Source organism: Apis florea, unplaced genomic scaffold, assembly GCF_048593485.1.
Source record: "Apis florea isolate Af1SG1 unplaced genomic scaffold, ASM4859348v1 contig_2293_pilon, whole genome shotgun sequence".
NCBI lineage: Eukaryota > Metazoa > Arthropoda > Insecta > Hymenoptera > Apidae > Apis > Apis florea.
Window position 1 is genome coordinate 1,996,577 of NW_028256554.1, and position 16,716 is coordinate 2,013,292.

The 16,716-nt window shown below is 52.5% G+C and overlaps 1 protein-coding gene across 4 annotated transcripts in view; it reads right to left on the bottom strand.

Annotated features, from left to right (window-relative positions):
• The window catches only part of dac (dachshund family transcription factor), a 135,058-nt gene that overhangs the window by 39,299 nt on the left and 79,043 nt on the right, over nt 1-16,716 (bottom strand). For all 4 annotated transcript variants that reach the window (XM_086904048.1, XM_086904047.1, XM_086904046.1 and 1 more), the window contains exons 5-7: nt 9,930-10,006; nt 8,611-8,781; nt 5,464-5,688 (exon numbers count right to left, since the gene is read on the bottom strand). In XM_086904048.1, the coding sequence (XP_086760174.1) occupies nt 5,464-5,688; nt 8,611-8,781; nt 9,930-10,006 (473 nt within the window). The remainder of the gene's footprint in view (nt 1-5,463; nt 5,689-8,610; nt 8,782-9,929; nt 10,007-16,716) is intronic.

Here is a 16,716-nt window from a genome sequence, read left to right on the forward strand (position 1 = left end):
GGAGGGAAAGAATCCACGAGATCTCCTCCCGTGGGGTTCGAGAGGCTCGTAAATTTTCGCTTTATAATCGTGCGCTGGATGGTGGAGCGTGGTCTCTCTCGCCTCCTTTCCAGTCGGGAAATCGCGGCGGGGTCGTTAGTCGGCGTTGGCCGCCGTTTTGTCGCTTAATTCCAACGCGACAACGATCGGTGACGATCGAGCGGCAGGATCGATGTCCGAGGATCGTTAAATCCAAGATTTAAGGGACATCCCCGCACACCTCGAGTTTATCGCCTACCTATCTGTCTCGTACTTTTCCTCCTCCATCCCTGTCGCCACCTTCCTCCAACGTCGTTCCCACGAAATACCGTTTCCGATCCTCGAGAAAATTCCACCATCTCTCCTTTCTTCCCTTCCTTCCTTCCTTCCTTCCTTCCTTCCTTCCTCTCTTCCTTCTCTCCCCCCTCGAATCGATTCGAAATCCACGTACGAAACGAAAATAAACCCGATTCTCTCGTATCGACTCTCGCGAGTTCGTGACTCCTTTCATCGTTAAATAAATAATCAACCGCGCGCGTTTCGCGGAGCCACGTTAGCTATATAATTTATTAGCTTCGCCCCAACACCGCCGAGCCCCCGTCTCTTAAATTCTTTCTCCCTTGTTTCGCTCGTCGTAGCCACCATCGATTCCCTCTCTCTCTCTCTCTCCCTCTCTCTCTTTCCGATTTGTTGGCTCGCCTACAACTGGCCGCCGGTATATCCCGCCGTATGGCCCCTTTTGGCCGGTGGCTTATGCTAAAACCGAGAGGCCCTCTCTGGTTTCTCTAATTGACAATCGGCCGCGTTCTCCAATGTCCGGGCGATACACTCGATCGAGGAGGTTCTCGAGGTGGGAACCGACAACGGCCGCGCCGCTGCAACATCGTATTGTCTCGCGATTTTTATATTCCTACTTGCTTACTTAGCTTCGTAGCTACGAAGGAGGGAGGAGAGGGGTGGAGGCGCATACCTCGAGATCACGCTCGTTTACGCTTTCCACGGTTTCGCGCGAGAATGGCCAACGGGGGCAGGGGAAGGAGAGGGAGGAGCAGGCCCCGTGCGTGCTCTCGGTCGCGGCTCGAATTAACGAGTAACAACGGGGCCACCCTGACCCGGGCGCCAACGTGTCCCATTAAAGGCGCCCTTTTTCTGCCAACCGGTCGGGACTCGACTCTACCGCTGCTCCTGTTGTTGCTCGTTATGAAAATTCCTCGAGAGTTACCGATACTCTCCGGGGATAAAATTGCGTTCCTGCTTTTGTTCCTTTCGACCGTGCAAAGATTCGTAGAGGAAACGAAACAAGGGAGATTTGGTCGCAGACCTTTCACCCCCTTCGAGGCCAACTGTTTCGTTTTCGTCGCTCTCCATGTTTCTCCTCGATCGTTACGACGAGAGAAAAGAAGAAGAAGAGGCAAGATCGGTTAAATTCGCGAGGCAACATACTACTACTACTACTATTACTACTAGTTTTACGACTACTAGATTCGCCCTATTCGCCAGAATGTCGTTCGGAAAGGCCGGAGCAACGTTCGAGGTTTATCACGTCGGATGTTTGCTTTAATTAGCTCGTTCGCGTGGCCTCGGATTTAATTAAGAATGGAACAGCTTTATTGCCACGGAAACGTTCTCCCCTGGTGTCGCGGTGAGACCACCACCACCACTACCACCACCATTACCACCGCCGCCTCGGGACGGCCAAGGAACGGTCGAGGAAGCGCCGAGGGAGGGATCGTCGGTTTTGTTTTCAGTGGCCGGAAGAAGAAGTCCCTCGAACGAATCGATCTGAACGGTGCTGGAACGATCCAGAAGTTTCTTTCCACCTCCCCCCCCCCAGCCTCTCTCTCTCACGCTCCCCGCTATTAGCCAACCCGTAATTTATTACTTTCCACCTTAATAAGCATAATAATCGCAGCGGCTGGTTGTTCGCGCGCTCGCAGCCACCGACCTCCGACCCCTCGACGATCTTTAAGGTAGCCTGCGACCGGTTGCGGACGTTTAATGATGCTCGGGGGGGCCAAACCCGATTCCTCGCCTCGCGAATAAGGGCGAAACCGGCGTGAGCAGGGAAGAGGGGGGGGAACATGGAGGGAATTGTAATTCCTTCCAGAACTCTCGTTTCGTTTTTCTTGCTTTCTCGCTCTCCGCTCGGATATATATATACTTTCTTCCTATTTATGGGAGGCGGGGAGGGGGGCGGGGGGAGAGGTTCGAGAATCGGGATACCTCCTCCGATTCGCTCGAGAGACAGACCCTCCTGCGGTTTACAACTGTGTTTAGGAAGATGTACCGCCGCGCTCCAAGATATATACTACAAATTGTCGATCTCGTGGTTGTTTCGTTCCTCGATCGTGTCTCGATATTTACGATAACCACCCTCCGACCACTACTCCTCGCCATCTCCTACGCGAGACGGAGAAAGAGAAAGAGTAAAGAATTCCTTTCAAAATCGAAACAGAGACGTATCGTGGATGTATCGTTCCCGAAATATAAGAAGAATCGAAGAAGGGCGAGCGTATCTCGGTAGCCGGGGACAATTCGTATCCGGATACGACGCTCGTGCTGTTGCACAACGGATACAACGAAGAGAAAAAGTAGGAGGAGGAGGAGGAGGAGGAGGAAGAAGAAGAAGAGAAAGAAAAGACATAGAGAGAAAGAGAGAGAGAGAGGAGAGGCTGGGTCGCTGTCGTGGCGTGGCGTGGCGTGGCTCGCGGTAATAGGATTTCACGTAAGCAGCCTCCCAGGCAGAGGCCAAAAATCGAAGGAGCTTATACGAAGGAGATGCAGCAGCGAGCGTGCATCGTACGCGGAACGGCCGAGGAAAAAGGAAGATGAAAAAGGAGGCGGCCGGGGGCGGAGGAAGGCGACGCGACACCGAGGAGCGCACGAGGGAGAGGAGGCGGAGGACACAAAGGAGGAGAGGAAAAGGAGAGAGAGAGAGGAGGGGGCAGGGAGGGCAACGAGAAAGAAAGACGTTCGGCCCGTACAATTTTAATTAACCCGGTACCGGGTAGCCGATCGCGATCGAATCGGGTGCACGATCTACAAGGAATCTACATAAGATCCTCCACTCGCGGCTACAACTCAATCCCCTCTTTCTATTCCGCTCTCTCGGCGGCCCTCTCCTTAAGCCTTAACCGGCCCGCCACGGACTCCCTCCCTCCCTCTCTCTCTCTCTCTCTCTCTGCCGTGGACACGAAGAAGAGGCGAGCACAATCTTTTGCGCTCCCGCCGCTCGGCTACCCCTCTCGTATACCCCTTATCTCGGCGAGCATCGAAGATAGCGAGGAGCTGCTCTCCACGACCGTTCCTCGCCGAGCTCATATTGTTCTCCTCCGTGCGCCCCGTGTGTAAGTTACCGAGGCGAACGAGAAGACGGACCGCGCTCGCCAACTACTCCCCTCTTTTCTTCCTTTTCTTTTTCTCTCTCTCTCTCTCTCTCTCTCTCTCTTTTTCATCAGAGCGTTCGTCGAGATCCTTAACGCAGTTCAGGATTCCATAGCCCTCTCCTCCGAAAATCCTCCGCCTGGCGTTTCCTTATTCCTCACAGTCGTGGCCAATTCCTCTCCTCGAGCGCGATCGAGTCCGGTTCTCGAAAAAGGACTTCTTCTTCTTCTTCTTCTTCTTCTTCTTCTTCTCGAGAGAGAGAGAGAGAGAGAGAGAGAGGGAGGGAAGGAGGGAGATCTCCGCGGAGGACTTTGCTCGTGTTCGCGCGTCCGCGCGTATTAGGGCGCCCCGTCGAAGCGGCGAACAACGCAGCCATACTCGGAGAAGCTCGGTAACACGATAGCGGCCGTATGTAAAACCATCTGGTGTAAAACGAGCTGCTGGCTCGTTCGAGTATTAAATCGGCCCTCTCTCACCCCCGGCTACACCCTCCCCTCCCCTCCGCGCACCCCGTCCCCAGGCTAACACCACTCTTTTCGTCGATCCTCCCGTCGATCAGAGGCCGCCCTCGGCCTTCTTCTCTTCCTTCCTCCCCCACCTCGATCCTCTTTTATCCCCCTTTCCCCTCTCCTCTCCTCTCCTCTCCGCCTCGAATCGCGGATGAAAGCTCCGCTCCAGGAATCCATCCGCGCGCTAAGCCGCGTTCCATCCGCGTTCGACCTCGCCGGGACGTCCTCTCGCGTTAAAATGCGCCGGTTTAATCGGCCGATCGCGAAACAAAGGACGGCCTCCTCGCGGCGATCGCCGCCGAGAGATATATCCGTGCCGAAAGAATGCCGCGAGGAGGAAAAACGGCGGTTGAAGCGGTATATAACAACGCGAAGCTCGCCGCCGCTCTCTCTCTCTCTCTCTCTCTCTCTCTCTCGTCGTTAAGAGCGTTTCCACCCGTGGACGGCCGTGGAAACGACACTTCGTACCGCGGTTAATGGGCAATTAAAGGCCGGCTTTACGTTTCGCCTCGAATATATTAAGCGGCCTCCGTTCTCGCCGTCCTTGTCGACGCGACGCGATCCCTTCGAGAACTGGGACGAAGGAAAGGATCGTTCTTCCTTGCTCCTCCTCCTCCTTCTTCCGTGTCCATTTCCTCGGTCGAAATTCTTTTTTTTGAATGGAGGATGCGCGGACAACTTTACCCTCGTTATACCTTAGGCGTGTGCGCGTTAATTTCGATCGTGATTATCATCCGATCGCGGAGCATTCTCTCTGGACACGCGATCGCGCCGCCCGTGGAGAAAGATCCGGTCGGTCGGTCGGTCGATCGATCCGTCGAACGATTTCCATAGAAATTTCGCGCCCTATTCTCTCCTATTCTTTCTCTCTCTCTCTCTTTTCCGCTTCTTTTCCTCGGCTTTGCGTGCCGGACGTTAATATTAATAATAGTAATAATAATAATAATAATAATAATAATAATAATGATAATAATAACAAGAACAAGACGAGCCGATCTATCACCCGGTTAATGAGAACGAAGGCGCGGTACACGAGACGCCACGGTTCGCGTACCCTTGTTAATCGCGTTACCTGCTCAAGACACGCGTCGCTTATCTGCGATGCGATTTTACAACAACGATATTTCAACGATATTTCAACGAATAAACGTTTTCTTTACACGGATTTTTGCCAACGAGCGAGCTTTTTATATTCCATTTTATCCGCAGATTTTGGACCAGACAAGATTCGTAACCGAGGGAGAAGGAGAGAGAGAGAGAGAGAGACCAAAGAAATAATAACGCGTTCCCTAAGGGGAGAAGGATCCTAAATTGCCATTCTTTTCAAGCCTTAATGGCTCTCGCGAACGAGAGTATTATCCTCGACAAATTAATCGTCGACACCGCGAGTCAGTCTTCGCGCGAACGACAACCGCAAGATCGAATAGGAGGAGGAGAAGAAGAAGAAGAAGAAGAAAAAGGGTCGATGAGGAGACTAATGTCCCTTAATGCAAGCTCGCGAGAGGGAACGGATAATAAGAGGAACGACCTCGGCTAGAGACGCGGCACTGACCTTTCTCGTAGTTGATTTGCCTTTCCTGCTGCCTCGCGTTGTCGGCCGCGACCTTGAGCAGACCCTGGATATTCCTGAGCAGGGTCTCCGTACTCGAGACCGAGGGATCCTGGCCCCCCTGTGAAACGGCAACCGCCGCGGAGGCGATCTGGGAATAGTTGAGGGCCTGAGGACTCTCCGATCCTGGCGCGGGCAACGGCAGGTTCTCCGGCACGTCCGACAGATCTGGAAAAAGAAAAAAGTGTATCGTCCAAAAACCACTCGTTTTCGCCTCTTTTCTACCTCCCTTCCTTCCTTCCTTCCTTCCTTCCTTCCTTCCTTCCTTCTTTCTTTCGTTACGATAACGATTCGACAGAGCAACGAGAACGCCTGCCTCTATTTAACCCCCTCTTCTCTTTCCGATTTTTTTATCCAACGTGTACATATACATACATGCATACGAGAGAACGGATGATCGATAAATTTCGTTCAAGGATCGTGGGTTACAACGTTCGAGGGAGGTCTCGCGCCCCTTCCCTCGCTTTCTCGCTCTCTATCTCTATCTCTCCCTCCTTGCTCAACTTACAACGTGCGTGCGTGTTCCAGAGTCGTAATCCCGCGACGACTACTTGTTACCCTTCGCCACGTCTCTGATTTAACGTCACCGCGGACGAATTAAATTCGCGAATTAAAACGGCACTCGGGCCGACCGATTAGCAGCCACCGCCCGGCCCTTGCCGCGGTACACACGGGTCGTCGTGTCGCTCGTTTCCAGCCGCGCCATTTATTTATTTCGCCTGCCCTGCCATTTCGGGAGGGAAAACTCTCCTCGAGATTCCACGAAGGACGATTCTTTCTTCTTCTTTTTCTCTCTCTCTCTCTCTTTCGCTTCATTTTCTACTCGAGGCCGCGGCGCGCAGGGAGAGAGAGAGAGAGAGAGAGAGAGAGAGGATCGCGACACGACGAGACGAGACGAGGAGGAGGAGGAGAGAGGAGGCAGAAGGGAGGGATGAGGAGAGTAGCCTCGTTATTCTCTCTCTATCGACGATTAGCCTGGAAGCATGGTTTTCGTGGTCGGGCTGCGAAAGAAGGATCCGGGGCCCGGTGGTATAAAGGATGCCTTATGGTTATTGGCCATTGGAGAGAGGTCTCGCGAGAGAGAGAGAGAGAGAGAGAGTGAGTGGCGAGACAAGACGTCTGCGTGGGTTCTCTACGTAGCTTAAGTGACCGGTCCGCGCGCTCCTACGGCCCACACCGTACGCTTTAAGCCCAGCCTTGCTTTATGGCCAATGATACGTGCTTTATTGTATCGTCTTTTAATTATCAGCGCGCACCTACAACGCCACGGCATTCGGTTACTTATTGCCATTGGCCGATTTAATGCTCGCGCGGCTGCCTTCGCCGTGTGCCCCAACCTTTCGCCGGCACCTTTTGATAGCGAACCATCCACGCTCCCTCCACCTTCTCCTCCCTTTGTCTCTCCCTTCCTTTCCTTCCACTCTTTTTTCTACTCTCTCTCTCTCTCTCTCTCTCTCTCTCTCTCCGTTCACTACGTGGTGGACCCGCGGTGGACCACGCATCGATGTCCCTCGCTCGAAAACCCATTACAATTATCTTGGAACCGAGGCCAAGGGGCCAACGATTCTCTCCCTCGGAAATTTCGCGACGAATCTCTCGAAAAAGGGGGAAAGGGGGATAAGTGGTGGAATCGAAAGGAAAAAGCGAAATCTCGAGGAAGTCGTTTGGTCCCGAGGGCGAGAGAAGAGACCGGCGAGGGGAAAAATCGGCGGCGGCGGTGGTGGATCGGATTCCAGGAACGAGAGCGAGATAGCGACGCGTCTCATTAAATCAGAACTGCATTCCACGGGCGTGTACACTCCCACGGCCGTTCGATGGGGTTCTACTTCGATCACCGTCCACGGCACCATAGGTAGGATGTAGCCCGTGTATACGACACGCTGCGAGACACGGATTTCTCTCCCCCCTCCGGGTACACGGAGCCGCAACCGGACGATTTATACGTCTAACTCGTGTCTTTCTCGAAATTTAGGGGCCCGCTAATCCTCGCCGGTCGCCGTTCCACCGTTTTCCAGTTTCTTCCATTTCTTCTCTTCCTTCTTCTTTCTTTTCCTTCCCTTCTCTCTCTCTTTCCTTCTTGCTTGCTTGCTTTCGTTTTTTTTTTTTCCTTTGTTTCGCTCGCGCTCGACGATCGATCGGTGGAAAGAGAGACGTCGTCCCCCGCCACGTTCTCGTCACGCGAGGCGAAGAGTCGCAGCCTCTAATTGGAATATCCAATTAACGCGCGGACAATCGGCGAATCGATTAGAAATCAGCGTGATTATGACGCTTCGGTGGACCGAGGCGGAGGGACAGCACCGAGATAGCACCGCTCGGGCCGAGATTTTTATCTCGACCCATCTTTCATTATTAAAATGAAACTAAATACCGAAGATGCGAGTCTAACGACCAACGAACGGGCCCCCTTCCGCCAGTGGTGCTTCTTCCCTGCCCTGAATAATCCGCTCCTCGCGGATCTCTTTCTTTCTATTTTTCTCTGTACCACGAAATTGTTTTTATTCGCGAAATCGTTTTTACGCGCGAAACAACGATCGCAACGAATCAAAGTTATCTGTATGCTCATGTTCGTAATAATCGAAGAATACGGCGAAGAATACCGTCGAAGAAATCGACGAAAAAAATCTGGGCCGGAATATATTATACGATCGTATCGCGACGAGAAACAAAAGAAAGAGAAAAGATGGAAGGCGCGCGAAATTGGCCGCGTATCTCTCACGCGGTGAAAATTTCATCGCATCCCTGACAAGTTTTGACAACCGCTGAGGAGAGAGGTCTCGGTCGGTCGATCGGTCGGTCGGTCGGTCGGTCGGTGGATGGACGAATCCCAGAGAACGTCGTTCCGCGGCGGGCCCCGGGATGATCGATGAGAAGGGCTGACCTACCAGTCGTCCCGGGGAACTCATCTTTAAACGCGCTCTGTCCGCTCCATTCGATATAATTATTTTACGTATGCGCGGAACGGCGCACAACATCGTTCCGACTTTCGGCACACGTCAAATCCGGCGTCACGCTCTACCTGCCTCTAATTGATCGACCCACGATCGCCACGTCCGACTTTATCGATCGACGCTTAGGCGCATCCTATCTCACCTTCGTCCTTCTCGTTGTCGTCGTCCAGGTCCTCGGACAGATTGTCGTCCTCCTCCTCGTCGTCTTGGGAACGGTGCGACGCCTCTGCCTCGCTTCCGGAGTGCTCGCCCACGCTTCCGCTTCCCGCCGTCTTGGACAGGTTGAGCACGGGACTGTGCCCGTTCGAGGAACCTGTCGACACGATTCTTTCGTCAATCTATCGCCTATGTCTATGTGTACAAGTGTGTGTGTATGTGTGTGCGCGCGCGCGCGCATGCGTGTATCGATCGGATCGAACGATAACCGAAACCATATTCTCGCGCGATTCTCCCGTTCTTCTTCCCTTCGAGAATGGAATACGTAGAATACGACAAGGATTGATGGATATTATTTGCACCCGTGCAAATCTTTCGTTTCGTTTCTTCTCGTATCGAGCGAAGAGGAGGAAGAAGGAGAGAAGAGGAGGAGGAGGAGGAGGAGGCCACCATCGCCACCGCTCCCTCCCTTCTTCCTTCCTATCATTGTTTCGTATCCGAGGCATTTTAATCCTGACGTGGATAGATATTGTTCGATCGGTCGTGTTTCGAACGGATATTCGTGAATCGAAAGATGACCGCGGTCGATTAAGCACACCGCTCCCCTCCCAGTTGGTCGGTCGTCGAAATCCTCGAAGAAGAAGAAGAAGAAGAAGAAGAAGCGGGGGTTCCGTGGGGTCCGGGATCGGATTCGAACTCGAAAAAACGTCGGGATTGTGTCGCCCCCGGTCCAGTTTGCGCGCACTCGCCACCGGGATAAAAGGTTCGATCGAACGGATTAAAATATTACGGGGAATGAGAAGAAAGGCGGCGCGTTCGGTGGTGCCCCGTAACCCGATATCGGACTTAATCTCTCTCCGAACCCGCCTAAACGCTCGGCCGGGCCAGAGAAATAAAGAAATCGAGAAAGGGACCGGGACACGCTCGGTTAACTCGTCCTTCCTCCTTTCCAGGCCTGGCCTCGAGCGAGAACGAGCTTCTCTTCTCTTCTCTTCGTCCCGTGATCCCCGTGAAAAACACCACCTCCCTCCCCCCCCCTTCGAGGAGAACTCGTTCGAATCGAATTGAAAATCGTTGCGAATCCGTGAAGGGAATTGCGTAGGTGAAGGAAAGTGTACTAAAAAAATCTCCTTCTCCTTCTTCTTCTTCTTCTTCTTCGAAGAGGGAGCAAGAATAAAAAGAAGAAGAAGAAGAAGAAGAAGAGGATTCGTCGTAATCGCTCGACCCGATAATACGCGTTATTCGCCGTATTATCGGCCGATTACCGTAATTACGGTAAAACGAGCGTACGCGTATTTATCTTACCATTGTGCGAGCTCAGATCCCTGGGTTTTTGGTCCAACGCGAGTGCCCTCTCGGCGTCTCCTCTCTCCTCGCGGAGCCTGGAATCAGCAAATCAGACGGGGGGCAAATGTTTAGTATCGATTCGATCGACGCGAATCGGGGCGAGCGCGGAGGTGGACTCTCGCTGCTCCCCCCCTCCCCCCCATTAATTAAATAATTATTCCAGTCTTGGACCCAACCCGGGTCGCGTAGGAAGATAAGTGCCGGTCTCTCTGTGTCGGCCGCGCGTTCCATCCGATTATCGCCGTTAATCGATTCGCCTCTTTTCCCTTTTTTTCCCCTCTCCCCCTCCTCCCCCTTGCGGAGCTGTCGCGCATCGCCTCGAGGCGTTACGCGCGTTCTCGCGTAAAACCGGCCCCCCTCTCTCTCTCTCTCTCTCTCTCTCCCCCCGTGTTTTTATTTCGATCGCGACCCGTGCCAGGTAGATACACCACCGTGTATCCTCTTTCCATCCGTCCGGGGAGCTGGATCGCGCCAGTTTCTCGTATTACATTGTTCGTTTCGAAGTCCCGGCCGCAATCGCCGCGTTCCAACTCGCGAGACGCCTTTTTTTCTTTACTTTGCTCTCTTTCCTCCAACGTTTTACGAGGATTCTCGGCTCGTTAAGCTACAACACGAGCCAGCCAGCCAGTCAGCCCCTTTACAACTCCTCCGCGTCGCGAAACTTTTAATCCTTGGAATATTATTCGCGGCCGGCAATCGTTAAGATTCGCTGCGTTTATCGAGACAACGTTTGTCATCCACCTGCAAATTCCCTACGATCGTTCGTAAATTCAAATTTCCTCTCCTCTCCTTTCCCGTCCCGGAATCTCGGGGACAATGGTGCAAGAAGGGTCGCTCTAATGGGTCGGCCGAAAGGAAATTATTTCACACGAGGCGGGGAGGGGAGGAGGGCGATTGTATTTACGAATTTATTTTCCACGAGGCGAGGCCAGCGAAGAGAGCGAGTCGAAAATGGGTGTTTCCCGGACGATTAGACGCCTTTCTTCCACCCCCCAAAGTAGAAATCGAGTTTCTTTCCTCCTCCTCCTTCTCCTCCTCGCCCCGCAAATTATTCTCCCGGGTGTAGTTCCTCTTTCTTTTTTTCCCCCTCTCTCCCTCCTTCTCCTCCTCCTCCTCCTCCTCTTCCCCCTCCTCCTGTTCGCACCTCGGAATCGAACCGCGGACCATTAAGTAAGAAGTTAATATCATTAAACATAATATTGGGCGCATCTGGGAGCCGCAGAGCACTTACCGACTCGCCCCCAAACCACCTCCGCCCGCAAACCCGCGAAACCATCCCTCCCTTCCCCCTCCCTCCCCATCCTCGACCCCTCGAACCTTAATTTTTTAATGAGAAAATGCTTTCAAAGCAGCCGGAGAGAAATACCGCGCGTCTACGAGCGATAAGTTACGGCCGCGTTAAGCGGAATGGAGGAGGATCTCTCTCTCTCTCTCTCTCTCTCTTTCTCCTTCGCTCTTCCTTCTTCTTGCCTTCGTCCACGAGGCGAGGGAGAGAAGGCGTCGCTTTCGAAATATACGCGGCGAATATCTGGAAACAAAATTGTTGGACCGTCGTTCCGACCATCGATTTTACGAGGCTTACGAAATTTTAGCCGGAATTTTTATTCGCGATCCTTCCTTTCCATTCACGATCAACAGTTATCGAAGTAATAAACTCTCTCTCTCTCTCTCTCTCTCTCTCCGCGTCTTCGACATCTTCGACGACTTAATTTCGAGGATGATTAAATTTTAATTGGTAATACGAGTCGATTAAGACGACCGATGGATATCTGGATCCCGCCTCCGTTTCGATTCTCTCGCCCGAAATTCCAAGGATGATGCGAGGGATCATCGAGGAGAAAAGGAAAAAGGAAGGAAAGGGGTGGTGATCCTCGTCGTCGTCGTCGTAACAACCGCCGCGGTGTTATTAAATTTCTAATTAGTCGAATATTAGGGGCAAGCGCGAGGCAAAGGCCGGCGCCTTCGACTGGCTTCGTGCTTCCACCCACGTCGTTGTGTGTCGGGGCGTTTGCGTGCGCGTTTACGCGCGCCAGCGTGCGTTCAGCCGCGCGCGTTTACCTAGCCTCGCGTGAGTAGACAGCTAGTAGAAGCGAGCGGAGCCTTTACGCCCGCGTTAATACATCATGGATTTCATTACGCGTGCCTACGGGTTACCGAGCGCGGCCGAGCCGTGCTCCTAGTCGCGAATAATTAGCGAGCGCCCCGCTTCCCGAGGACCGACAGCTTCAACCCCCTTCTCCTTACCAGAAACGTGTACGGTAATTCCGCGATTTTCCTTGCGCGCTATCGTTTCTCGCTATCTCTGAACCGAATTTTAATAACAGACGTCGCGTATGAGATTCGTGGAAAACTTCGTCCCTTCCAACTTCCTCCTCGTTCCAACATTATTAGAGCGTAAGTTTCCTCTCGCTAGGCTTATCTTATTACACCGTTTCGATCGGTGACAGATCGATCTCTTTTAAAACTTTTTTTCTATATCGTTTGATACGGATAGTCAAACGAAACATCTGCTTCGAACAAATGACACTTCGGACGAGATTCGTTTACGGTTTGTTCAAACTATTGTGACCGTCCGCAATCGGTTTAGAGCGGACGATTTTAACTTGAAAAGTGGAAAAATGGAGAACGGCACATAATCGCTTGATCGGATATGTTTGGGTCGATGGAAAGTTTGGGTTTCACAGCTATTGGCCGACTATAATGTATCGCGTCTCTACGTGCGATTTCCAGCTTCTCCAACTGGAACGCGAAAGGGAGACTCGTCGTCGGAGACGAGACTTGGATTTCGCGTCGAAATGCGAAATCGAAACAGCACTTGATCGTAAGCGAAAATAACACACGCACCTCGAGGAATTTTTTTGGAAGGCAACAATTTTGGAAAGAGGGAATAAGATGATCGATCTTAAACAACAAATATCGTGTATTCGTATCAAAAAAAAAAAAAAAAAAAAAAAAGAGAAAGAAACTCATACGTACATAATATTTGGAAATCTATACGATTCCAAATGGAAGAAGAGGATCCCTTTCGGAAGCAGAGAGCAGATTTTATTTCTGCCTACGATCTCGTATCCATTAGCGGGAATACGACGGCGGTACGTACGCGGCTAATAAGCCGAACGGAACGATCCTTACCCACCCTTCTCCGGATCTTTGCCTTTAATTTTGATTCGGTAATGACGAACTCCGCGGGGATTCCCTCCCCGATGGCGGAGGAACGAGCGACCCCGCTCAGCGGGAGTTCATTAACGGGTTCGTATCTCGAACGCCAACGATCTCCGTAGGCTATGCGCGCCTACGATTCGGATCATCGCGTTGAAACGATTGTGGTGCGTTTTTCCCGCGTTAGAACCGCGAATTTCGAAAAAAGGAGGGGGAAACGGATCGCGATTCGGCTCGTTTTTAATATCAACGCTAGGCGGCGCACGATGTTTGCCCGACCGTTTCGTGGTCGTGGTCGTCGTCGTCGTCGTCGTTGTTGTTGTTGTTGTTGTTGCTTTGGCGAGAAATCAAAAGCGTGGACGACGCGCGCGTTCCGATAATGACACGGGGAGGGGGGAGGGAGGGAGGGGGAACAGTTGTAATTTCAAGAGGACAAAGAGGGCCCGGGCTAATTGGGCAAAGTATGCCGCGGCTTTTTCGATAAACGATACAGGCGGGGAACGTCGATATTTTTCGTCCAACCCTGCTGCTCCTCCTGCGGCGTGGTTTCGACTCGTCGCGAGTCGAACGCGAGCGACGATTGACCGACGCCGTCGTAATTTTAATTACGACCCTGGAATCCGAGGCGCGATTGCGTTACAGCTCGACGAAAGGGGGATAAACGACACCGGGACGATATAATACCGGGGGTGGCCGGGATATTTTCGCCCCCTCGAAATTTCCACCGAGTTGAAATAATAAACGAGGTTGGTCGGGACTGGTAACGGGATCCAAAGTGCGCGATCTCGAAAACGACGTCGTCCCTCTCCTCGCCACCGCTCCTCGGCTGTGTGACATTCGAGGCGAAAGGGGTGCTGCTGCGCCTTCTCGTGTCCTAACGAGAGTCCTTCTCCTTCGAGCGCACTCCTCTTTATCCGTCCTTCCTTTGTGCAAGGGAACTTTCCAACTTTTCTCGACCTTCTTCTCGAAACGATACCGATCAGGCTGTTTCGATCGGTGGATTTCGATTTTCATCCCCTTTCCTCCCCCCCCCTCTCCTCCCCCGTCCCCTATACTTATCCCCCTCGGTGGATTACCGAAACGGAGGAGAGAAAAAAATGTCGAGAAATTTGGTCGACGAGTTTCCCGTCGACCAAGAGAGTCGAGCACTCGCTCCTAGTTCTCCTCTCGTGGCTTCCTCGCGTGGGGAGAAAAATATGAGAAACATAATTCAAGAACTAGGGAGGGAACGGGGGAGGGGGAGAAAATTGGCTCGGGGAGAATGGGGAGAAGGCAGAAGAGGAGCTGCTGTGGCCGAGCTGCGCGCGTGTGTGCGTGTGGGACGAGTGTCAGAACGTTGCTCCTCCGGACGAATGGAATAAAAGGGTCGGAGGAGATGGAATCGAATTACGCCCGATCTCGAGTCTCGAGCCCTGCCTTTCGATTTCTACCACCGGATCCGCTCGCAAATATTATCCGACGTATCGGCAGACGGACAACATTTATCAAACTGCGCGCGACCGCTCGGGGGGGAGGGGGAGGGGGACGGACGCGGACCGTTTCAATCACCGGATTCCTAGGATTCCGGTTTCTCTTCCGCTCGTCGATCAAATCGATGCCGCCGCCTCGGAGTAAGACGTCCGCCTCGCGGCTATCATCCCCCTTCTTTCCTTTCGAGACTCGTTAACGTTTCTATATATATACACATACGCGTCGCGTTGTTTCTTTCCGATCAGTGAGATCGAATTTTATATATATATATATATATGTGTGTGTGTGTATTTCGCTGATCGAAACAACTCGACTCCTCTCAATTTCGATTTACTCGACGATGCAACGAATCTCTTGGCAAGTCCTCGGTAGAAATTGATGTTGCGAAGAAAAAAAAAAAACAAAAAAACAAAATATGGAAACGCGAGAAAAGAGAACGGGAGAGAAAAAAAAAAATCTTCTCTCCACCTCGTGGTATAAATCGATCGAGGAGAAGTTGTTTTCGTCGCGAACCCTTCAATTATAATACACGTGTATCGTAAATTCCAAAATTCGATCTCTCTCCATCCCCCCCTCCCCCTCCCCTCCGCCCCCTCCTCTATCTCAGCGAATTAACACGAATTAAGGAAGAAAGAAGAAAGAAAAAAAAAAAAAAACGAACGTCTCTCGGAAACTCGTTAACTCGACGACGGGTCCCTGCCGTGATACTTATGCAGATTTCGTGTTCCCAACGAAGCTATCGACGCTAGTAGAAGCTCGTCGGTACGCGCGTTAACCGAATCGGGGGGGAGGAGGGAGGGGAAGGAGGAGATCTCCGTCGGTTAAGCGCGTTTAATCGCGACGTTTGCGCGACTCGGTTTCGATCGAGGGAACGTTCTCCGACGCGACAAAGCCCACCCACTGCGCCCGTGTCTCTCAACTCGACCGTCCCCCTTTCATCTCCCTTCTTCCAATTCCGATACTCGCGCCCTCCTTCTTCCATCCCGTCGGCGGAAGGGTGGTGGCAGCTTTCTTCTTCCATCTTCCATTTTTCCCGTTTTTCGCCACTCCAATCCCTCCTCCTCCTCCTCCCCCCCTCGACTTGACTAATAGATCGGAACGGCGGTCACGACACAATCGGGCGACTACCGTTGCCGACTTCGTATCAATCCGTTCCCGGTAACGAGTGGTGATAAATGACGGGGCCGAGGGGCCCGCCACGATTGAGATTAATTTCTCGTTCTCGACTACGCGCGCGCCCTTTAATACTCTCGCGGTCGAGTTCATCCTCGGCCGAAAACTCGGCCTTTGCGAACGGAAAGAGAGAGAGAGAGAGAGAGGGAGAAACGAAAGCGACCCCTGGATTTACACGCTTACGTAACGATGTTTCTCTCGTTGAAAAATAATTTCAATTTCGAGAGGAGGGGAAACTCGCCCTTTTCCTTCTCCTCCTCTTCTTCCGCTTCTATCTAGCCGGGCGATAATTCGCAGGGAGCAATCGATAAGCTGCTGCGGAAAAGGCGAACGCGCTCGGTCGAGCTCCTTACGTTCTTCCCCTATTTCGTCGTAGCGACGAACCGGCTAATTATGTATCCCCTGCGGGACCCCCGCAGACAGGAAATGAGACTACCCGAGTTTCTATTTCGTCCCGTGTATATATATATATATATATATGTGTATATATATATATATATACCGTGCCCACGCGGAGGAATACGCGAGCCTCGTGTAAAGGCGGCCCGTTTAAAACGGGCCGGTTGGAAATACAGTCGGATTAAGGGGATGACGGGTGCGGGGATCAGATACCCCACCCGCGCCACGGTGATAACCTCCGACTTTATATATATCCGCGCAGGACAGCGGTTTAATTAGACGACGACGCCTGAGATTCCGGCTGGAAACCGTTGTGATCGAGCTAAATTGTTTCCTCCCGATCGTCAACTTCTCCCCCCCCCCCTCCCCCCTCCCCCTCATTTCGCTCCCGAATGGAGTTCCCTCCCGGGCCGGCGAGGGAAGACAATGCCGATCGAGCGGCCGAGATAACCGGCCGTTCGGATACGTTCGGCTCGCGAGATACTACCACGTGGCCTCTCTCTTCCCTCGAGTCGAATCCGCGACTTCTCTCGAACGAGGACCA